Source organism: Fukomys damarensis, unplaced genomic scaffold, assembly GCF_012274545.1.
Source record: "Fukomys damarensis isolate Sample0158 unplaced genomic scaffold, DMR_v1.0_HiC HiC_scaffold_21, whole genome shotgun sequence".
NCBI lineage: Eukaryota > Metazoa > Chordata > Mammalia > Rodentia > Bathyergidae > Fukomys > Fukomys damarensis.
The window spans coordinates 4,984,788-5,008,902 of NW_022900933.1; the positions used below are offsets into that span (position 1 = coordinate 4,984,788).

A 24,115-nucleotide genomic window follows, 5' to 3' on the forward strand; every position below is an offset into this window, starting at 1 on the left:
AAGAACTTTCTATTATCTTTTCACTTAAAAATGTTTCTGCTTAGATTATCTCTTAGGTGACATTTTTGTTTGCCCTCATAATAATAATGATTTCTAAGAATTTTGTATAAAATGATTTTTATATTTTATATTAGAAATTTAGACTTATGCATGAGTTGTCAGTTTTTTTTTTAGCTACTCGTTTACATATAGTGCCAACAGAAGAATTTTTCTTTTACTCTTATTTTTGTAATTACTAAGAAAAAGTGAGCCAAAATCCTATATGCCTAAAAAGCTGGTTAAAATTTCTGGCAAATACGGTGTTTCTTAAAATTAATTCAGTCTCCTTTTAAGGAAACAGGTTTTATCTCATCAGATAGTCTCCTTGATGTTTTTCTTTTCTGATCTTTTTATAGAAACAGATATGAATTGCTGGACACTGAGTTCTCTTGGCAACAGATAGTAGCTTAGTAGCTAGAGCATGGGAGAATGTAAAAGTAATAATTTTTAACACTATCATTTATCAATTCTTAAGGAAAGGTAAAACTAGAAAAACAAAAATAAAACAGAACATTTTCTCCTTGGACTTTATCTTTCTTTAAAGCTATCACCACATCTCCTTACTTTCATTTTTCTTACAAGCTGAGAAAATAATGAAGCTTGTGCAGTGTTTGTACTTTCTCCCATTCTTTATTCTGTTGTGCTGTCTTTCTATTTTCACTACTGTGCTAAAGCTGCTGTTGGTATTGAAACTCCCTTTCTTTCCTTCTTTGTCTGCATCTCAGTCCCATTCAGCCATCAGAACTTGTCTTAAAATGCAGTTTCTTCCATGAATTCAATTTAATGAGCTTTCAGATGCCTGTCCTGTTCGGTACAGTCACACACACACCCCCCCACCCCCCCCACTCATCCACACACCCACCCCCTTACTGGAATTCAACTAAATTTGAAACTCAAACCAAACCAGGGAGAAAATGAGCAAAGTAAGCCTCTCTTCCACTAGTAAGAAACATCATGGATGCCAAATGCAAGCCAGTGACTTTATCTGGTTTCCCACAGGAGAAATGTTTAAATGTTGGATGAAAAACTAGCTGACTTGGATTTATGAAAAGATTAAAATATACACAGATTCTGCTGCCTGCCTCGCAAGCACAAGGACCTGAGTTTGATTGCTGGTACCACAAAAAAATAAAATAAAATAAAATATACTCAGAAAAATGAACAGCGTAGGGTCTTATAGGTATTAGACCATGTGTACCTTACTGAATTTAGAATCTCACCCCTGTGGACTTCTGTAATGGCTGCATTGAATTAAGTCATTCACATCACTTGGGACCCTGAGGTAACACATAGACCTGTTTTGGATGTCATGTAGAACTATTTGAGGCAAACATGACTAGATTATTGTTTTCCTGTGTTTATTTTTGCATTTTTAGATAGGGAGATAAATTTATATGAATGCAATTTACAGTCAAAATAGGCTAAAGCAGAGGAAGACAATGCCGTTCCTTTTATATTTTATGTCCAACTGTAATTTGAGACCAGTGGCTTACTGAAAAATGATTGTATTTGTCTACAAATATATTGCCACAGCTAGTTTCTTTGAGTTTCTTAGTTCTAAACCGATACAGAAGGAATTAAGGGCAATGGTTTTTAATTGTTCAGGATTTGGTAATAATGTTATCTGAGAAGCTTTAATGTTACTAATCTTTTTATAGTAATCCCCTAATAGTAGATATTATTTCCTAATTTTTTCTGCCATTTTTTGCTTCTAAATGTGTTTTAAAATTTTGAAAGTTCTTTATCAAAGAATAGTTTATATTAGCATAACAAGAAATGTTCTAAAATAGTTGAAATATTATTAAAGAACATATTCAGTAATTTGAACACTAATTGATGAGTTTTGGGAAGGCGATTATAAATGATTTTGGCTGACAAATCTTTAAAGTAATTCTACCATAGCAGAACAATGTCCATGGCCAATTTGCTAGAAATGTTTCTGAAGATTTAGCTTGGCCAGGTGAGGATGTAAGTCAGTGATGGTGAATATTTTAGAGCTTTCAGTGATACGAACAGCCTGCTGTGGCACACATGCCACAGGTTCACCACCGAAGAACAGGTCTTTAGGACCATTTGATTTCTAAAAGTGAATTCGAAGTTTAAGACCCAGCTAGATATAGAAATTCTTCTTTGATGCTTTGCAGCATATCTTATATATTTGATTGAAATATATAAGGGATTGAAGTTGCTAACAAGCTAGGAAAACATGGTGTTATTTCTAGTGCATGTAGAATGAAACCTATTTCATATTTTGACTTCGTTTTTTTAAGAAGATACTTTAGGAAAGTTGATAACTATCACATTTTAAAGGCTAAAAAGTACTCATAAAGTTTGATTTGTGAGAGCAAGTCATCACTAGGATGCTTAAAGGAGCCAATCATAAGGATTAAAAGTTTTATTTTACTTACCCAAACATGCATGTTTTCTGATGATAGTGGTAGAGTATTGAATTTTGAAATTAGTGTTTTTTTCTCTATTGAATGCTTCTCTAATCTGTAGCGAATCAGAACATTTTATATTAAATTTGAGGAAAATTTTGTTTATATTTTATGATACATTGTAAGGCAATGGCTTATTTTCACTTAGTGGTCCTAAAATTATAGCAAGCTAGATCTGATAGTCCAGCCTCCCCAGTCTCCCTTTTCCCTTACATGTAGTTGGTGAAAATGGAGTTTAGAGAAATCAAGTATTTTTCTCAGTTTATTCCGGTTTAGAGGCAGTGCCAGGCTGTTACCTCTTAAAAATTTGTAGGGCCTCATTGTTCATTTGTCCTTTTATTGTTAGTGTAAATTTTGAAAGAAATTAAGTCAGTTCTATGGGAAATTATGCACTACCAGGAAGTTATTACCATGCAGCTGTTGCAGTGATGACAGGTTGACATCACCTTAGAGTGACCGGAAACGCATAGTATAAAAATTGCTCTGCTTGTTCCTAAAATAAATTGAAAATGACTGAATTGCCCAAGAAATGTGACTCAGAATGACCAGCTGTAGACAGTGCCAAGTATATTTTTTAAATTCTCTGTTTCACTAAAGAATTATGTATGGGTACCCATAGTTGAAGGCCTGTATCTATATACATATGCACTAATAGATAACATATGCATGTGTATATTTACACACATGCACAACACAGGTGAGTACACACTAAAATTTACTAAGACATTTACCAAAATAGAAACAGTATTTCAGAAATACTTCAGTTGATTTTTCAAATGGCTTTATGTAGATATTTTCTCTGGAAATGATCTCCAGAATTACAGTGGTTTAATGCTGTAAGAGCAAAATGTGGTTTCTGATTCCAGGTAGTAATGTAACATATTCTGCAGAATTTGATACATTTGATGTTGTGAGAGGAACTACTTTATGAAAAAACTACTACTATTGTTTTTATTGAAATGATCCTAAGAAATAAAAGTAGAAGGGGCTATCTTATTGTAATATACTAGAATATAGGTGCCCTGATGGCATGACTTTATCTCTTTTTGTTCACTGCTATAGTTTTCAGTTCTTTTCATACATAAGTACCCAATATTTGTTGTGTGAGTGGGTGATGGATACCACACAGTGTCTACCATGTTTTGTTATCTAAAATTTTGTTAAAATGGTTACTTAAATTGCTAGAAAGCACATCCCCAGCCTTGGGAGGAAAAGCATCCATTGACTAATAAGTGAAGAAAAAAATACAGAGCTCTAGAGAAGGCAGAAATTTATTCCTTGGGTATACTTCACAATAATGTCATTAACAAAATTCCAGTTGTGTACACTTAGAACATTCCTAAATTGATAGACTTTGAAGATCTGATATCTCAGCTCTGCCCTTGAGTCCATAATACTGCATCAGGTGACTGTTGAGCACTTTTACATCTTCATTAATGCAGCAAAGGAGTAGCTCTTCAGTGTATAGCAAGACAGTGAGCAAAGGTAAACAGCTACAAGCTAAACAGATGATTATACTAGGAGAGTTTAACAAGCTTGTAGGTCTTTCAGCAAATACATTGAAGATGAGACTAGCTTGGTAAATAAATCATTTAAGAAAAATAGAAAAAAGAATTCTGAATTTTAACTTGTGTTGTGATTTTCAGATGAAAATCAAAATCCTTTAACTTACTAGCCTAAATTGCTGTTAGGAATGACAACATTTTCTGTTCTTTTTTTTTGTTACCAGGGATTGAACTCAGAACCTTGTGAGGCAGTTAGTGGCACCACTGAGCTAAATCCCTGGCCCCATTTTCTGTTCTAGTAAGCAGAAAAAACATATACTGATTGATATTTACTGTATTTTCATGTATAGTAGTTTTATTCTTGCTTATTTATAAGACCTAAGTACTAATGATGCTAACTGACTTTCCATTGATGTAATGTTTATTAAATAATAATGAATTTTTCTTAAGCATGGTTCAGAATGGTTTGGGATGTGTGTGTATGTATGTGTATTTTAAGACAGCCCCTGTTTAGAGTTACCATAAAGATAGTCATTGCTCTTCCTTTGTTAGTTCCCCTCATGCCACACACTTTGTTGTTCTTTTTCCTGACATGGACTTACTGAAGAGAACAGATCATTTGTCCTTCAGCGTGATCTTCCCACCATGGTCTTTTTCAGTGTGTTTTCTTAGAATATTCTTCTTATCTTTGTGATGGCTGCAAATATAAAATATATTCATTTGGCCAAATTAGAAAAAAATATCACAAAGAAAAAAATATGAGTAGTTTGTAATTTTGTACCTAGAAGTAACGAGTTAACATTTTTCTTTATAGTCTTTGTTATGCAAATTAAAATAATTCAGAGGATATTGATTATGTGGTTAATATTTTATTGATTTCTTTGATTTCTCTTTGAATATAATTTAAATGGCTAATATTTTTTGTATTATGACATAACTATTTAAGTTTTCCAATATTGCTTGAAATTTTTATTATAATATAAACAGTGATGGGTGGAGATGGTGCCTGCCTCACAAGTGCAAGGTCCTGAGTTCAAACCCCAGTACCAAAAAACAAAACAAAACAGTATAAACAGTGGTAACACACCTATGAATACACACTTGATGTTTCTAATTTTTCTCTATAAATTCTGTAAAAAAATTAAAAAAAAAAATTTGGTATCGGGGATCAAACTGTGGACCTTGTGTTTGCAAGGCAGGTGGTGGCACCAGTCAGCTAAATCCCCGGCCCTATCTATAAATTCTTACATGTGAAGTTATAAGTCAAAATATTTCAAACTCAATGAAGTGTTTTTTTATAAAAAGGCATTTCTAGGGCTGGGGGGTATAGCACAGTGGCACAGCACCTGCCTGGCAAGCACAGGGGTCCTGCATGCAATTCCTGGTACCAAAACAAACAAAAAACAAAGGCAATTCCATCATTTGCTCTTAACTCTCTCAAGACACAACATACTATTCTGATAATAATTGCTGTCCTCTCTATGGTCTTGCATTTTTATGTCTTTGTCCTCTGAAGCCTAGTACAAGTTGCATTATTTTATTTGTGCATCTTTTTTTCTTTCTTTCTCCTTTCTGATGTTCTGTAGCATTAAGTCTATACCATTCCATGACACACCTAGCCAAATTTAATTCATATGTAATATATGACTGGTACACCATACACTTTGACCTTTGACTGGTAATTTGGACTCCTCTCTTCTCTGATAATTTATAATCTTAATTAAATGTTTCGGTGGAAATAGCAATAACTGTTCTGAACTAGAAAGACACTTTAAACACATCTGCCTTCAGTCACTTGAAATTCCCAGCAATGTCCTTGTTTGACACGTTAAGACATCGTCTGATCTATTGGTGATTTAAAAAATATTAATTATGTCAATGTATAAGTCATTTGTTTTTGTAAATTCTCCAGTTTTAAATTTCAGAAACTTGTCATCCATGTCTCAACAGCAGTATTTTTGGGAGAAAGATTGAACATCAGAAGGCTACTTTATATATCATATGTTTATTTTATTTTACCATTCTTCTAGTAAACAAAATTACTGCCGAGTAATGTTTTATTTTCTCTAAAATTGTAAAATGTTACTTTTTTTTTTCTTTTTGAGCTTATGGTAACTTATGTGTATAAAATTGATTTAAAACATCTAGGATTACTTTCTGATGTCAATATTTTAAATTGAGCAAACAATTATATTGTCTAAAAATAAGATAAAAGATAGTGTGAAATGATAGAATCAACATTAGACAGGAATTAAGAGATCTGACTCTGTGATCTTAGGAAACTTTGTTTTGGGGACATCAATTTTCATATCCATAAAATGAGAGAGTTAAAGGAAATCAACACAGACTTTGGGATCTGTCTAATAGATTTGGCTTCTGATCCTCAGCCTGCTATAACTTACTTAGTCACATATTAGCCCTGTTTCCTCACCTGTAGCATAGAAATTATAGCACTCACATCTTAGAATTATTGTGAATGCTAATAAAACAATACATTTTTAAAAGCCCTTAGATTAGTGTCTGTAGAGAGTTAATAATGGTAACTGTTATTATTAGACAATTTTTTCTGGTACCGGGGATTGATCTCAGGATCTTGCACTTGCAAGGCAGGCGCAATGCCACTGAGCTAAATCCCTGGTCCTAAGACGATCTTTTATTCCTTCACAGACTTCAGAGAAGATTTTGAATTATATGATACCGTAACCTTAAGCATTAGTGATAATATTTAGGGAAATGATTAATTTTTCTGTTACTTCCTATTGTAATGACATATGAAAGCTTGTCCTTCTTGAGTGTTATCTCCCCTATATAGTTCCCCTATTCTACGTCATCCTTCTTGGGCTTTACTCTCTAACATCTACAGTGAAAATTGAATGTTAATTGGGTTTTAACATGTGTACTTCTTTAAATACTGCAAGTTTTTTGCCTCCTTTCCCCATCTCCTTTCCCTTCCTCATCTAACCCCCTACAAGATTGTAATACTGGACTTTTTTATATCAGATGACAGGAGAATTAGTGTCTAATAACTTATGAAGGAGGCAGTTTGAAACAGGGGTGTCATAATAATAGGAAAGAAATTGGATTACTGTGTGATAGGGTCTTGGTTACTTTTTCATTATTGGGACAAAATACCTGACACCCACAAGTTAAATAAGAAGAGGTTTGTAGAGCTCAGTAGAGGTTTCAGTCAATGGTCATCTGGTTCTAAGGCATGGCAGCATGGCAGAGGAGAAACAATCCATAGCAGGGCAGATGGAAAGCAGCTCTCCTGCCTTCCCTCTTTCCCTTTATATTCTACCTAGACTATTGATTGTGCTACCTACACTTAAGGGTGGGGCTGCCCATTACACCCAGAAGGACACTAAAACAATCAGTGGACTAATCCATCATCACAACCTTAATCCATATTCACACCCCTTAATTGACATTCACCACCCTAAATCCAGCTGCCTTGGAAAAGCCCCACCTATCAGCTTGTGAAGCTTTGGGGGACATCTAGATACAAGCCATAGCAGACAGTATAAAATTCAGTTTAAAATTTTTATGTTTATATAGAAAGACAAAATCATGGAGATTTAGGGCTGGGAATGTAGCTCAGTGGTGCTGTGCCTGCTTGGCAAGTGCAAGGTCCTGAGTTCAATTCCCTGTTCTTGAAAAAAAAAAACCAAATGTGAAGCTTAAGGATTAAAGTAATAATGAAGTTTCCAGGCGTTAAAATTTTAATCTCTTTCCCTTATGTATTCCCACCAAGACAATGAGGAAATTGGAATATCCAAAACCCATTATTTTTAATTGTGATATTATACATGTAACCTAAAATTTTTATGTTCATCTTTAAAATGACTACAAATAACTAACAATATGAAAGTAATATTAAAAGGTATGAATTTCCTACGTTTTTCTACCAGGGTCAACATATTTCATTGGCACCTCTTCAGAAGCTTGAAGAAGCTCTGTATGAATACCATCCACTGCAGATTGAGTCGTGTGGCCCTCCAGTTCCTGAGCTCGAGTTGTTAGGAAGACTTGGGTAAGTGGCCAAGAGAACTTCATGTTGAGGAGTGAATGTGTTCAGCGTTCTTCTGCTGTCTTTAACTAGCGCTTCAACATTCTTAGGTTTTTTTCTTCTTTCATAGTAATTGTTATTATATTTAATCAGCTCGGTAACCTTAGTCTTGTTCCTTTAAGATGACTATTTACAGATATAAACAATGAGTAACACTTTATTATACACTAGATGAAACACCATTCACTACATGCTGAATTAATTTTTTTAAAACTTCAACATAAAATTTTATAATCACAGATACTTGATTACTGTCAATTTTAAGACATAGTAATATTCAAGAAGGGTGAATATATTTACTTTTTTTGATTTTTGAGACAGGATCTCACTATGTAGTTCAGACTGGCTTTGAACTCACTTTGTAGCCCAGGCTGGCTTTTAAGTCCCAGTGATCCTCCTGCCTCAGCCTCCCAAGTGCTAGGATTAATGGTGTACACCATTATCCCTGGCCATTCTTAGGTGTTTTTGTTTTTGCAGTGCCTAATACTGTTAAGTTTTACTTTGCACACTAATTTTCAGTGCACTTGTTAGGTTTCTTGAGATTGAGACTAGAATAGTGGTAGTTTGCTATTAAGTCTGTTCTTGTCAGATGTATTAAAGTCACTGTTCATTCTCAGCTCACTTTATTTCTTTTCTTTTCTTTTTAAGGTAAGGCTTAACATAGCAATAAGCCAGTGAAAATATCAGTTGGCTCCTTGCCATTTATTTACTATCTGCTGTCTACATTGAAACTACATTTATGGGACAGGAGCCGTGAAATATATTTTGTCAAAAGGAAGAATGTAGGGCTTACCCAGCGGCTCAGTCGTCCTGTTATATGCTTCCATTTTAGACGTTAACCTGGGGGTAACTTTTGTGACTCATGAAGGTGGCCACAGTGTGTCTCGTGGAGTAAGTGGGTATTTGATGTTTGTGAAGGACAGGCACCGGTGTCTCTGGATGGACCAAATTGTCTCTTGTCTGGTTTCTCAGAGTAAACTGTTCATTAAGTGGATGACTGATCTAGAGACTATTGTTAATTAACAAAAGAAAATAATGCAAACAATGTAATTTGAAAAGGAAATAATGGGTAAGAGGCCACGTAATGAAAAAATGGGAAAAAATAAAACCTAAACAACAGAAATAAGAAAAATGAAACAAATAATAAAATGTACATGTATCTTTGAAACCAAAATCAAAGTCTTGGACATTATGCATGGTATTATATACCTGATCACTGAGGCTCCAAGGTAAATTTAAAGTTAAATAAGATATTATTTAAACTGTTAGAGCCTAGATATTTTTTTTTTCCTCATTGAGTTTATTGGTACATTTTAGGTATATAGTACAGTTACATTCACATGTGTAAATACCGAATAGTTTCTCTGGTGTGAATAAACTATAATAGTACATAAGATCCTAGTGAGATAATTGACAATGTGAAATAGGAAGAAAAGGGCTAAAGGTGTAGGGGAAGTGGGAAGGGTAGGGGAAAGGTAATAAGGGAAAGGAAAAAAATAGGAGAAGATGTAAATAAAATGTTTGTAAATAGGGAGGAGAGAAGGGGGTGAAGGGAGGGCAGGGACAAGGGGAAATAATAGAGCTTAGATCTTCACGCTAGATTTTCTTTAGTTCTCTATTCTCTAAAATCTGTTCTCTCCACAGCATTTTTGTTTTTTTGGTACCAGGGATTGAACTCAGGGCCTTGTGCTTTTGAGGGGTAGGAGGCAGAACCACTGAGTTAAATCCCCAGCTAAAATCTATTCTGTCAAAGTCCTGCAGCCTCTAGGCATGAAGCCAGTGGAACATGAAACAAAACCTAACTTCCTTTGAGGTTACAAATTCATCAAATAATTGTCCTTTATGCTAAGAGTGAGGCTTGAAGAAATAAAGAATATTGTTATTTTGTGACATAAAAAATTATATAGGCATCGATTCTTTAAATTTCTTATTGACTTACCAAGAGTTGTAACTCTGTATCTCTAAAATAAGGTTTGGTTTTTTTTTGTTTTTTTTTTTTTCCGGTACCGGGGATTAAATTTGGGTCCTTGAGCTTGCAAGGCAGGCCACTGAACTGAGCTAAATCCCTAGCCCCTTAAAATAAGTTTCTTTAAAAATCTTTATTTATTTATTTATTTTTCTTTTGGTACTGGGGATCAAACTCAGGAACTTGCATTTGCGAAGCAGGCACAGTGCCACTGAGCTAAATCTCTAGACCTTAAAAATCTTTACTTTTAATGCCAGTGAAGATAAAATACTTAAACTATTTTGTTACAGGGTTTTACATTTTCTAATAATTTTATCATAAAAATTACATTTGAAAGATCAAGGAAATCATCATGTATGTATAGTAATAGGGCTTTGTGTGTTTTATTGCATTTGAAGAGGTAAAATGTATGACAGTATTACAAAACACAACATAAAGAAAAGGAAGTATGCTATTGTAATATTCTTGCTTTGTGATGGTGTAGTGCTGGCTGGAAGTATTCTGGAATGAGTTAAAAATGTGTAATGTGAACTTCAAAACTTAAAACAAGAAGAGATGGCCAATCAGAAAATAATATCATAAAACTAATTACAAAAAGGAAGGAATATTTCTCTCGATCATATGGAGGTTCTACTTTTAATTTGTTTAGGCCATTCCATATTGTTTTCCATATAAGCTGTACCAATTTATAGCCGCACTAACAGTATCATAGGATTGTCTGTTCTTTGTACTTTTGTCAACTGTAGTTTTGTTGACTTTTTGATAATAGCTATTTTAACAGGTGTCAGGTGATATCTTTTTCTGGTTTTGATTTGCATTTTCCTGATGATTGGTGATACTGAGCACGTTTTCATGTGCTACCTATTATTCATTCATATGTCACTGCTGGAAAAATGTCAGTTCAGATTCTTTCACCATTTGTAAAGGGATTATTTGGCAGCAACAAAACAGTAAGATCTCTGCATCCTAAACCAGGAAGAAGGGGTTTAGAGGCTTATAGGTTCATTGAGAGTTTTTATAATGAAAGTACTTTGAACTTCATCAAATGCTTCTGCATCTATTGAAATGATTATATGGTTTTTATTTTTCATACTTTCAATGTGAAATGTATTCCATTGATTTGAGTATAAATCTGTGTATCAGAGATAAATCCCATTTATTCATACTTTATAATCTTTTTTGTTATTGTGTTAAATATGGTTTCTTAGCATTTTATTGAAGATTTCTGCATCTGTATTCATTAGAGATACTAGCTTTTAAGTTTTTTTAAAAATTTTGTTTCATGCTTTTTTCCTGTTAGTGTCTTTGTCTGGCTGTTGTATTGAGGTATAGAATGAGGTATGGAGTACTTTCTCTAGGTTTTTTGAAAGTTTGAGAAGGATATATGTTCTTGTCTATGTGTTTTGTAGAATTTACTCTAGAAGTCATCAGGTGCAGGATATTCCTTCATCAGAAGATTCTTGATTACTATTTCAGTCTGCTATTTACAGGTCTGTTGAATAAATTTTTCTGTATCTTCAGGGTTTAATCCTGCTGGGATTTGTGATGGTGGCAGTTTCTCCATTTCATCTGAGTTATTCAGTTTGGGAGTATCATTGCTCTAATATACCTTTATCCTTTTTATTTCTATAGAATTGGTAGTAATATTCCAATTTTAGTAACTTGCATTTGCTAATTTTAAAAATATTTTGACTAGTTTTTCTATGCAAATTGAATGTAAGGTATTGAAGTCTCTATTATTGTAGAAATTTATTTCTTTCTTGAATTCTGGCAACTTTTTCTTCATATATTTGACTGGACTGTTATTAGATACACAAAATGCTTTTATTTGTTGTATCTTTTAAATGTATTGAACCTTTTATGATTGTGTTGTATTTTTTGTCTTGAAGCCTCTTTTAGTTAAAAGTCTGTTTTATTTTCCAGTAGTATTACTACTACTGCTTCTGCTTTATTTTGCTTACCATTTGCATGGAATAGCCTTTTCCAGTCTTTTAATTTTAGGCTATTTGTGTCTTTTGAAATAAAGTTAGTCTCTTGTACATAGTATATAGTTAGATAATTTAAAAAATTCATTCTGTCAGAGAGTGTGATGGTGTATGCTTGTATAATCCGAGTACTTAGGAGCCTGAACCAGAAGGATTGCCACAAGTTCAAGGCCATCCTTGGCTACATAGTAAGTTCAATGACAACTTGAACTAAATAGTGAGACCCTGTTTTAAAAAACAAAACAAAACACCCAAAATTCATTTTTTTCCCCCTCATTGAGTTTATTGGTACATTTTAGGTATACAGTACAGTTACATTCATTTTTGGGATCTTGTACTTTTACATGACAGGTTTTGGTTCTCATTTTTTCCCCTTGTCCCTGCCCTCCCTTCACCCCTTCCTCCCCTCCCCATTTACAAACATTTTATTTCCATTTTTTGATTTTCTGCTATTTTTTTTCTTTCCCTTATCACCTTACCCCTACCCTTCCCATTTCCCTACACCTTTAGCCCTTTTCTTCCTATTTCACATTGTCAATTGTCTCCTTAGGATATTATGTACTGTTATACTTTGTTCACACCAGAGAAACTGTTTGGTATTCCATACATGTGTGACTTATTTCACTTACGATTATATCCTCAATATGTATCCATTTTCCTATGAATGAATCTAGCATCTCATTCTTTATGGCTGAGTAGTATTCCATTTTATAGAAAAACCACAGCTTTATCCAGTTTCCAATTGATGGGCAAATGGGCTATGTCCAAGTTTTAGCTATTACAAACTGTGCCGCTATAAACATAGGTGTGCATATATCACTGTGATATGATTCTTTTAATTCTTTTGGAGAGATACCCAGCAGAGGGATGGCTGGGTCAAATGGGACCTCTAATCCCAGCTCTTTGAGGTATCTCCATTTTGATTTCCATAGTGGTTCTACCAGTCTGCATTCCCACCAACAATGGAGAAGGGTCCCTTTCTCCCCACAACCATGCCAACATTTGTTATTGGTTAATTTCTTGATAGCAGCCATTTTTTGTGGGGTGAGGTGGAATCTCAGTGTTGTTTTCATCTGCATCTCTCGAATGACCAGTGATGTGGAGCATTTTTTCATATATTACTTGCTGCTTTTACTTCTTTGTCTGAGAAATGTCTGTTCATTTCAGATGCCCATTTTTGAATCGGATCCTTATATTGGGGGGGTGATTGTTTTGAATTCTTTATATATTCTAGATAATAGTCCTTTGTCTGAGGAGCAGCTGGTAAAAATTTTTTCCCACACTGTAGGTTATCTCTTAGTTCTGTTGATAGTTTCTTTTGCAGTGCAGAAGCTTTTTAATAAGATGACATCCCAGTTTTTGATTCTTTCTGCTAGTTCCCATGCTACTGAGGATTTGTTCATAAAGTCTTTTCCTATGCCAATGTCTTCAAGTGTTCTGCCTAACTTATCTTCCAGCAAGTTTAGTGTTTTTGTTTTAATATTTAGATCTTTAATCCACTTGGATTTTAATTTTGTGCATGGTGAAAGATAAGGATCTACTTTTAATCTTTGGTAAGTTGAGATCCAGTTATTCCAACATTTATTAAATAGGCTATCTTTCCTCCAGTGAGGATGGTCAACTCCTTTGTCAAGGATGACATAGCTGGAGTTGTTTTTCTGTCATCCTATCTGTTCCACTGATGCTCGGGACTGTTTTGTTTTGTTTTGTTTTCTCTTTTTTTTGCCAGCACCATGCTGTTTTTATGACAGTGGCATTGTAGTATACTTTCAAATTGGGAATTGTTATATGTGCTGCCATATCTCTGTTGCCTAGGATGGCTTTTGGTATTCTAGGTCTCTTCTGGTTCCAAGTGAATTTTTGGATTCTTTTTTCTAGTTCTGTGAAATATAGTATTGGAATTTCAATTGGCATTGCATTGAATCTGTATAGCAGTTTTGGTAGTATGGCCATTTTTACTATGTTGATTCTTCCTACCCAGGAGCAGGGGATATCTTTCCATTTTCTTATATCTTCTTTGATCTCTTTTTTCAGAGTGCTGTAGTTTTCAGTGTAGAGGTCTTTTGCTTTTTTCGTTAGGTTGATTCCTAGATACGTCATTTTTTTGGGATGTTATTTTGAAAGGAATTGTTTCCCTAATTTCTCTTTCATTGAGGTTGTTATTTGTATACAAGAAGTCTATTTATTTTTGAGTGTGGACTTTGTATACAGCTACTCTGCTAAAAGTGTCAATTAAGTCTAGAAGTCTTTTGGTGGAATTTATTGGGTCTTCAATGTAGAGTATCATATCGTCAGCAAATAATGACAGTTTAAATTCTTTCTTTCCTATCTTTATTGCTTTAATTTCTTTCTCTTGTGTAATTGCTGTGGCTAATGTTTCCAGAACTATATCGAAGAGGAGTGGTGATAGTGGGCACCCTTGTCTTGTTCCTGATTTTAATGTGAAGGTTTTCAGTTTTTGGCCATTTAATATGATGTTGGGTGTTGGTTTTTCATAGATAGCCTTTATGAAGTTGAGATATAGACCATCTATTCCAATTTTTTGCAGGGTTTTTTTTATCATGAATGAATGTTGAATTTTGTGAAATGCTTTTTCTGCATCTATCAAGAGGATCATACGGTTTTTGTCCTTGACTTTGTTAATATAGTGTATTACATTTATTGACATATGTATGTTGAACCATCCTTGCATCCCTGGAATAAATACGACATGGTCAGGATGTATGGTCTTCTTGATGATCCTCTGTATTCTGTTTGCTAGTATCTTATTAAGGATTTTTGCATCTATATTCATTAAGGAGATTGGCGTGTAGTTCTCTTTTTTAGTTGTATCTTTCCCTGGTTTGGGAATCAAAGTGATACTTGCCTCCAGGAATGAATTTGGAAGTATTGCTTCCCTTTCAATTTCATTGAAAAGTTTGAAGAGTAAAGGCAGTAGTTCTTCTCTAAATGTCTTGTAAAATTCAGCAGTGAATCCATCAGGACCTGGGCTTTTCTTTGTTGGTAAATTTTTAATTACATTTTCAATTTCACTGATTGTAATTGGGCTGTTTAAAATGTTTTTATCTTCTTTGTTTAACTTTGGTAATTAAGTATCTAGAAATCTGTCCATTTCTTCTGTGTTTTCTATTTTGTTAGAGTACAGAGTCTCAAAGTAGGTAATGATTATCCCCTGGATTTCTGTTGGATCTGTTGTGACTTCACCTTTTTCATTCCTAATTGCATGAATCTGAGCCTTTTCTTTCCTTTTTTTTGATAAGGTTAGCTAAGGGTTTATTAATTTTATTCATTCTTTCAAAAAACTAACTCTTCATTATTTTTTGTATCATTTTCTTAGTTTCCATTGCATTGATTTCTTCTCTATTCTTTATAATTTCCTCTCTTGTTTGAGCTTTGGGTATTTCTTGCTCTTGTTTTTCTAGGAGTCTAAGGTTCATTATTAGGTTGTTTATTTGAGCTTGCTCTGTTTTCCTAGTGTGGGCATTCAGTGCTATGAATTTTCCATATAGAACTGCTTTCTTTGTGTCCCATAGATTCCTGTATGTTGTATTGGAATTTTTATTTATTTGTAAAAACTGTCTAATTTCTTCTTCCATTTCCTCTGTGACCCATTGATTGTTCAGGACAGTGTTGTTCAATTTCCATGTGTTTGTGAAGTTCCTACAGTTTCTTATGCTTTTGATCTTCACCTTGATTACGCTATGATCTGATAATATACAGGGAATAACTCTGATTCTTTTGCATTTATTCAAACCTGTTCTGTGAGCTAGTATGTGGTCTATCTTGTAGAATGACCCATGTGCAGGCGAAAAAATGTGTATTCTGATTTTGTGGGGTGGAACACTCTATATATGTCTATTAAGTCCATGCCTTCAAAAGCTTGGTTTAGTTCTAATATTTTGTTGTTGATTTTTTGCCTATATGATCTTTCTCTTTGTGTTAGTGGGGTATTTAGATCCCCCACTATAATTGTATTAGTGCTTATTTGGTTTTTCATGTTTCTTAATATTTCTTTTATATAGTTGGGGGCATTAATATTTGGTGCATATATTGTTTATGATTGTCATCTCTTCCTCTTGAATTGTTCCCTTTCCAAGGATGTAGTGAACTTCTTTTCCTCTTTTAATCAGTTTTGATTTGAAATTTACTTTGTCTGAGAATAAGATTGCTATCCCTGCTTTTTTCTGGGCTCCTGTGGCATGGAGAATTGCTTTCCATCCTTTCACTTTTAGTCTGTGGGCTTCTTTTTTGCACTAGGTGTGTTTCTTGTATACAACATATTGTTGGATTGTGCTTCTTAATCCATTCTGCCAGTCTGTTTGTCTTGACTGGGGTATTGAGGCCATTGACATTGATGGTTATAACTGATACGTACTGACTTATTATTGTCATGTTATTGCCCTTTTGTTGACTCTTTTTACATTTTTCCCCTCTCCTCTTAGTTTCTTGCCTTTCCTATTTGATTTGGTCTGTGTTGGACCTCATGGTGTTGTGACCTTCATTGTCTTTTTCTAGGATACTGCTTAGAATTCCTTGTAGTGCTGGTTTGGTATTCATGAAGTTTCTCAGGTGTTCTTTGTCATGGAAGTATCTTATTTCCCTATCCATTTTGAAAGAGAGTTTTCTAGGATACATCAGTCTAGGTTGGAGGTTGTTTTTTTTTTTAGTACTTGAAATACCTCACTCCAGGCTCTCCTTGACGTAAGGGTTTGTGTTGAAAAGTCTGCTGTGATTCTGATGGGCTTTCCTTTGCATGTGATTTGTTTATTTTCTCTTACTGCTTGTAGTATTTTGTTCTTCTGTTGGGTTTCTGGGATCTTGATTGTTATACGTCCAGGTGTAGATTTTTTTTGATCGTGGCTAGTTGGGGTCCTATATGACTCACTTATGTGTATGTCAAATTGTTCCCCTCTGTTTGGGAAGTTTTCTGTCATGAATTCTGTGAACAGTTTTTTTTAAGTCATTTGTATTTTTTCCTGCTACCTCATGGATTGCTATGAGTCTTATTTTATTCTTATTTGCATCATCTAGGAGTTATTGCATCGCTTTCTCATGATCCCCTACTGTTTTTAAGAGACCTCTCTTTTCATAGTCACTGACTGCAACCTTATCTTCTATACCTGAGAGTCTCTTTTCACATTCTTTTATTCTGTTGCAAACACTTTCAGTGGAATTTTTCATCTTCTGAATATCTGTTTGAATCTGTTTTATGGATTCCATTTCTTTCCCATGTTGGGAATTTATTGTTTCCATTTCTTTCTTATGCTGGGCCTGCATGGCTTCTATCATGGTTCTGAGCTCATGTATTTTTTTTGTCAGTTTCTGTTCTAGAGTATCTTATCATGACTTTCATTTTCCTCACCATCTCTATGGTTATCTAGGAAATTATTTCTGTTTGAATTTTTCTAGAGCCCGATTGATCTGTTTTGTTACTTCCTGTGCTTTGAGTTTAGGATTTCCTGGTGGTTCACTATCAGACTTTTCATCTTTATTTGCCCTTTTGTTTGCCATTGGTGAACTGGAAGCCTGTTTTTGTGTCTTGCTTAAGTGTTTTTTCAATTTATTTTTGTTGTTGGGTTGTCCTAGGTTTAATTTTTGGGTTATTACTTAAATCTTCCTGATATAGTCTTGCTTTAGCTTTTGGGTCTCTAATAACTCATAGACATTCATATTTTCATAATATGAGAGAAAACAGCTCATTAAATCAATCACAATCCTTTAGCCCAGTTGATAAAATCAGCAACACATTATGATCAAGCACAACTTGCAAATTGACCATTTGTGGTAGTCATTAGTCTAGCACCCTTAAACCTTAAACCATGTGAATTAAATTAAAATCAAGAAGCAGTCCAAAATATGTTTGCACTGAATAAACTTTTCAATATAGCATCTTTACCATTTAGGATGGGGACTTCAACAGAGTTAGGATGAGAAGAGTACATAAGTTAAAAGAATTGGAGAAGTTTTCAAGTGAAGCCAGAGGACGTAGAATGACCACACAATCTTTAGGAAATTGTTAAATTCAAAAGGGATAAACAGAGTACAAGTATAAGGACAAGATTATATCCCCTTACCAGTAATAGGGGTTCACTTTCCCTTGAAACTGTTGACCCTTGAGTGAGGTAAAATGACAGAAGAAAAGAATATAAAGAAAAAATAAAAAATGATAAAAGAAGAAATCTGAGTTAGGGCAGGAGCAGGAAAAGAAAGGGAGATGAGGGGTAATATGGTGGAGCAAGAGACTGAGTTGGAGAAAGAGGACAGAAAAAGAATTTGCAGAGCGGAATGAAGAAAAGAAAGACAAAACGGAATTTGAAGGGCCTCTGTCAGACTCTATTTCTCCTGTCATAGTGTACAACACATGCAGCCTTGTGGAGAACCAAGACCCCTGATCTCAGCTAGCCAATGGCAGACCCCACGACGCAGACTGACCTCCAGCCGCAAGGCTCAGATTGAATTTCCTGCCCTCCTGCAGGGTCGAACTCCACACAGTTCTACCACAGGTTTCCCCTACCCTTTCTTTAAAGATGTTCAAAGTTGGGAGTTCAGAAAGATTTCCTTTATGGCCACCTCCTACTCTGCAGAGTGGGTCCAAAGACTGGCACATCCTGGAGGTCTGGGGTGTCAGGGGTGCCTCCTCAACCACCTTCCTTGCACTGGAGCGATGCTGGTGGGTGGTGCAGGCAGGGGAGGGCACGGCTGCCCAGTCCTGGGGATTGGGCCCAAGCAGGCCTTCCTTGTGCTGGAGCGATGGCGGTGGCCTCGTTTTGTTTTGATTGGTGGGATTTACTCCGTATAAAGTAATGAGATGAAAAAAAGGTATTCTGTCATTTTTCTCTTTGTTTCTGTGTGCTTTACTTCCCCTAGAATGTGTTTCCTACATTACTTTTTTTGTGTTCAGTTGATATTTTTATAGTACAATATTTAAATTCCTCACTTATTCCTGTGTGTGTGTGTGTGTGTGTGTGTGTGCGCGCGCGCGCGCGCGGTAAAGTGCTGGGTATTGAACCCAGGGCCCTTGCATTGAACTACAGCCCCAGCTCATTAAAAAGTTTTTTGTTTTTTGTTTTTTTCCAAATCAGTGTCTCACTAAGTTGCTGAATTACCAATGTTGGACTCGAAAGTATTATAGGTATATACCACCACATCCAGATACTACTTTGTGTATTCCTTGTGGTTACTTCAGTGATTACATTTATTATCCTAATTTTGTAACACTAAACTGCAATTAATACTTGTTTAATTTTAATAACATACAAAGTCTGTGTTCCTCTACCAATATCTCCTTACCCCTTTTCAATTGTTGATGATACAAAATTAAATCATTATATTTTTGTATTAAAGACCCTAAGAATATTAGATTATGAAGAAAACAAAATGTGGAGTTTCAAACCAGACTTATAATAACACTAGCTATTATATTAAGACCAAGATGCGCTTAGTAATAACACTAGCTATTATATTAAGACCCAAGATGTGCTTAGTCTGTTTTTTGTGTCCTAGTGATAATACCATTAAAGGCATTATAATGTTGTATTTTTTTGGTACTGGGGATCAAACTCCAGTCTTTGCACTTTCAAGCCAGGCAGCAGAACCACTGAGCTAAATCCCTGGCCCTAATGTTCTAATTTTTATATCTAACATTTCTCTTATCTATTTCTATTTTCTGACATTTCTCTTCATTGCTTTTTATAATTTCTCTTTCTTTGCTTAAATTCCCTGGTTTTCATGCATATTACCTAACTTTTTCCCCTGATTCTTTTAACTTACTGATCATAGTATTTAAAAACATTGCTTTCTAATGGTTTGACTTTCTCTGGGTATGATTCTGTCAGCTGTTTTATGTCTTGATGATTGATTTGTTGTGTTCCTGTTTCTTGTTTTGTTTTTCTTTTGTTTTGTTTTGTTTTTTTGTATATCCTGTGTGAAAAAGTAGTATTTACTAAAATAGTTAATATTTATGCCCAGAAATGTTTACACTTTTTTTCATAGTCCATTTGCAGAAGTATTGGGTATTATTTTGTGCTATAATCTCTGGGATTTGTTGTTGCTCTAATTGCAATCATTGTACTATTAGATCTGTTTTTAATCATGGTCCATTGCCACTTTGGGCCTAGTGCTTGGGTGATTTTTTTATTTATTCTTGTTCAACTTATAGCCTTTAACAGGTTCTACTCACTTGAGCCTCAGGTGTTTCTCCTCAACAGTAGATTGCTCTTGCTTTTTTCTTGGAATAAGACTTAGGGTAGGAGCAAGGGATTTTCTTGATTCTTCTGTTCCAAATTTAGTGTTAGAATTCACTGTGTGCCTGAGCCGCAGGGTACTTTCTTGCTTTTATCTCTTTCTCAAAGGCTAGCAACTTGTATCTCTTTCTTTAGGGTGCGGTCTGCATTCTATTGGTGGAGTGGGGCAAAAGACAAGTTTCCTGCTCCTCTCTTAGATGTCTGTTTTGCATCATTATGGGGACCTAGGTAGGAAGAGTTGGCTTTCTGCTTTTTATCATTGGCTTTGACTGGTAGTTTTTGCCTATTTCATTGTAGAGTTGACAGGGGCAATAGGTTTTTCTACTTCTTCCTCGGTGGCGTACAACCGTTGCCCTTCTGTAGCATTGGAGGCCTGGCTGCTGTTTTAATAGTTCATTTTCTCTTGTATTTAGAGTTTAATTATTTATGATTTTGTCTATTCCAGGAAATATCTTTTTCCTTTTTAATATTTGCTATGGTGATGGTGGTGTTATGTGTTTGTGTGCTTGAGTATTTAGGTATTTGGAATCAGGCTTAAATCAGGTATTTATTTTGGGGAATAGGTTATAATCTTGTATTTGATGTTACCAAAGTAAATCCTAAATTAATCTCTTATACTTCAAGTTCATTTTCTTTTCTGGAATTATTATTTGATGATATATGCTTTCTCATTGTTCTGTTAGTAAGGAACTAAGAATGTATTTTTACCTAATTTAACGTTTAGAAATACATAGAATGTGAAGGAGTTACTTTCAAAATTACTTTTATCCTCCAAGGTGGTGATTTGAAGGTATAATATAAGTATTATGTGGTTCGCTTTACTAAAACTGTACTAGTTCCACATCTGTCCTAAGGTCTATTTTGCTAGAAAAGTACATCAAATAAACTCCACTTGTCCCTTTAGAATGGCCTTTACCTCCCTACCCAGTCTTCTAGTTTCTGTTCTTCTCTTCTTTTCTATAATACAAGAAAATTTCCGTTTTATATTTTCCTAAATATAAAGGGAAATATAATTTTTCTAGACACAAATAGGGACTAAAACATCACATTCTTATTTTTTACAGGAAATTTTCTTATAGGAACGCCTATGATTTCTTTGAAATGTATATGACAAAAGCGGTACAGTTTTTTGTATTTTCATTTTAGTACTAAAATGAGGGTGGGGCACTTTCAAAATAATTTTAATTATGCTATTTTGGGGGAGAGTTGTTGATATTCGGACTTGGGAGGCATTGTTTCCAGAGAAGTATGTTTTTGTTCTTTAATAAAATTTTAATAAGGGCCAGGGCTTTAGCTCAGTGGCACTGTGCCTTCTTCTCAAGTGTAAGGTCAGGAGTTCTATCCTGGTACCAAAAACAAAACAAAACAAAACAACAAAGCAAACAACAGCAACAACAACAAAAACCTTTAAAAAAATAAAAAATGCACTGCCATGAGATTTTTAGGTGTAGCTGTTACTAAGATCTTTTCTAAAGTTAATCTTGAGAAGCGGATGAAGAATTCATAATGATCTCACTGAAAGGGTGTTATGAATACATACTGTTAGTTCAGATTGCATTGTTAAGAATCCCTAGACCAGTAGTCGCAAACCTATGGCATGTGTGGGGCGCTGGCTGTTTGTTATCTTGGAAAGCTCCGAGAGCTTCACCATCACTGCCCGAGAGTACAGCCTCAATAACTGGATAGGACACTTTCATTGATTACCAACGTGAGATCAGCTGGCTTTCTAATTAATATTTTACTACCTTTAAACCAAAGAACAGTTATTTATTTAACTGATACAAATTATGAGCACTCATGGCTCAATTTTATTCATCAGTTTCAAGTTCTTGCTCAAATATAACCTATTTTAAGTATCTCTTAAGTGGTTTATTTAATATGAGCTGTTCATCTGCCAACCTATGATAGAAACAGAAAAGATTTGTTGTCAAAGTGCTGAGATGATAGCTTATTATTATATCTTAATTTCCTCCATGTACTCCATTGGCTTATATTACTTCTAAACCTACTTATAAAATTTGTAAAACATCAGTTGACAGTTGCATATTAAGAAATTTAAAAATTAGTTTTAAACATTTAGGATTTACACAAGTGTAATTTTCATACAAATTTTTCTTTGGAATTTTATGAATTCATGTCACATTTTAATGCGTGTTTAGAAATAAGTTTCCATTTCATTCAAATACTTAAATAATGAAAAGTTATTCAGATTTTCAAAGTTTTAATAATAAATGTAAATTTATCATATATAAGATTTAAGGCAATCCTTGATACCAGCTTTGAAAGTATTACATGGTGAAATATTTAAGTAGCTTTGTATATTATAAGAGTGGTTTTATTAAACACACTACTAATTTATATTTGACATACTTACATTTTTGTGTAACATAATCATAATCATAATATTGATCAGGCTGAAAAGTGAGAATAGCATTCCTGATAAGACATTTCAGAATACCCTTCTGAGTTTAATGGGAATATTTATTATTTTTATTCTATAACAGCTTAGTTCATACAATTTTATAAGACAGTGTGATCTTTAAGGTATGTATTTTTTCAGTATTCCTTATGCGTGAATTTTTTAAAACTTTTTGTTGTTAGGTGCTGGGGATTGAACCTAGGCTCTTATGCTAAGTATGCATATTGCCATGGAACTATGCCTCAGATTAGATTTATGAATTTAAATTAAGTTATTTGTTATCTGAATTAATGAAATCTTAATCTTCATGTAAAATTTAGCCGTCCATTTGTTTTTGTAGTAGAGTGTTGTAACAAAATACACATATTCATTTCTGAATTCTGTTGATTTGAGAAGCAAGTTCTTATTTGATTTCTGTTAGCCCCTGTCAATTTTGTGCTCCTCGGTAGCCATAGAGAACATCGATAAAAACCAAATTGTTCAGAAAAAGTAATTATTACAATTCTATTGCTATTACTGGCAAAGCAATTAAAAGCATTAACTGTTGAGGTACAGAAAAGAGTGTATTCTACAGAAATAGAAGATCTATCTTTTTGGTAACCTTGTAAGGTAATTTTCATGATTCTTTTGGTTCTGAACATTGATAAAGTATAACTTTTCATATCAGTTAGGAATTTGAGAAGATATATTGAATATATTCTATCAGAGTTTTTGTTAGTAACAATTAATGACCTTGTCTTCTTAAGCTTTTCCTCACTACTGTCAGAGACATTTTCTTATGTATCAGACTGGTCTAGTCTCTTATTATTATCATTTGGTAGCTCATCATCACTTTCATATTTTGAGACTTGTCCCCCTCATAACTCTGTGTTCTGCTTCTTTTATCCTTGGATCTTGTTGACAACCACATGGTGGTTCATTAGTTCACAATGCTTTTGTGCCATGGCACATGCTATGACTTTTGGGGGGGCTATTTTTCTTTAGTTGCACCATCATTCCAGTAACTTTTCCCCTTTTCCTTTCTGTGAACGAATTGCTTATGTCCCTTGTCCCTTTTTCACTTTGCATAGTAGTTTTTCTTTATGTATTTCTATGAATAAGTAGCATTTAACTGTTAACCCTTGAAATAAAAAAAATGTTTTTCTACTTATATTATTATGTGAAGTAGTTTTAAATCTTTGTGCAATGAAGTATATTGGTGAAGTCCTATTAATTTTTCACTGTTTTTCTACTTAGAAAGTCCTAAACAAATAACAAATACCAAAATAAAGTTATATATTTATGTTCTTCCTTTTATGTAACTTCAGTTTTTATGAGGAGATATAAATGAACCTGTACTCTATTTTTTAACACAGTTAATCATTTGATCCACAATAATTTATAATCCTTCTTTTGTTGATGTTACTATTTTACCATATGCAAAATCTTAACTGTACTAGAATTTTTCTCCTCCA

At 34.2% G+C, this 24,115-nt stretch overlaps 1 protein-coding gene across 1 annotated transcript in view; it reads left to right on the plus strand.

The window, feature by feature from the left end:
* The window catches only part of Mnat1 (MNAT1 component of CDK activating kinase), a 199,068-nt gene that overhangs the window by 118,715 nt on the left and 56,238 nt on the right, over positions 1-24,115 (plus strand). Inside the window, exon 7 of the mRNA XM_010605739.3 lies at positions 7,891-8,012. Within this exon, the coding sequence (XP_010604041.1) occupies positions 7,891-8,012 (122 nt within the window). The remainder of the gene's footprint in view (positions 1-7,890; positions 8,013-24,115) is intronic.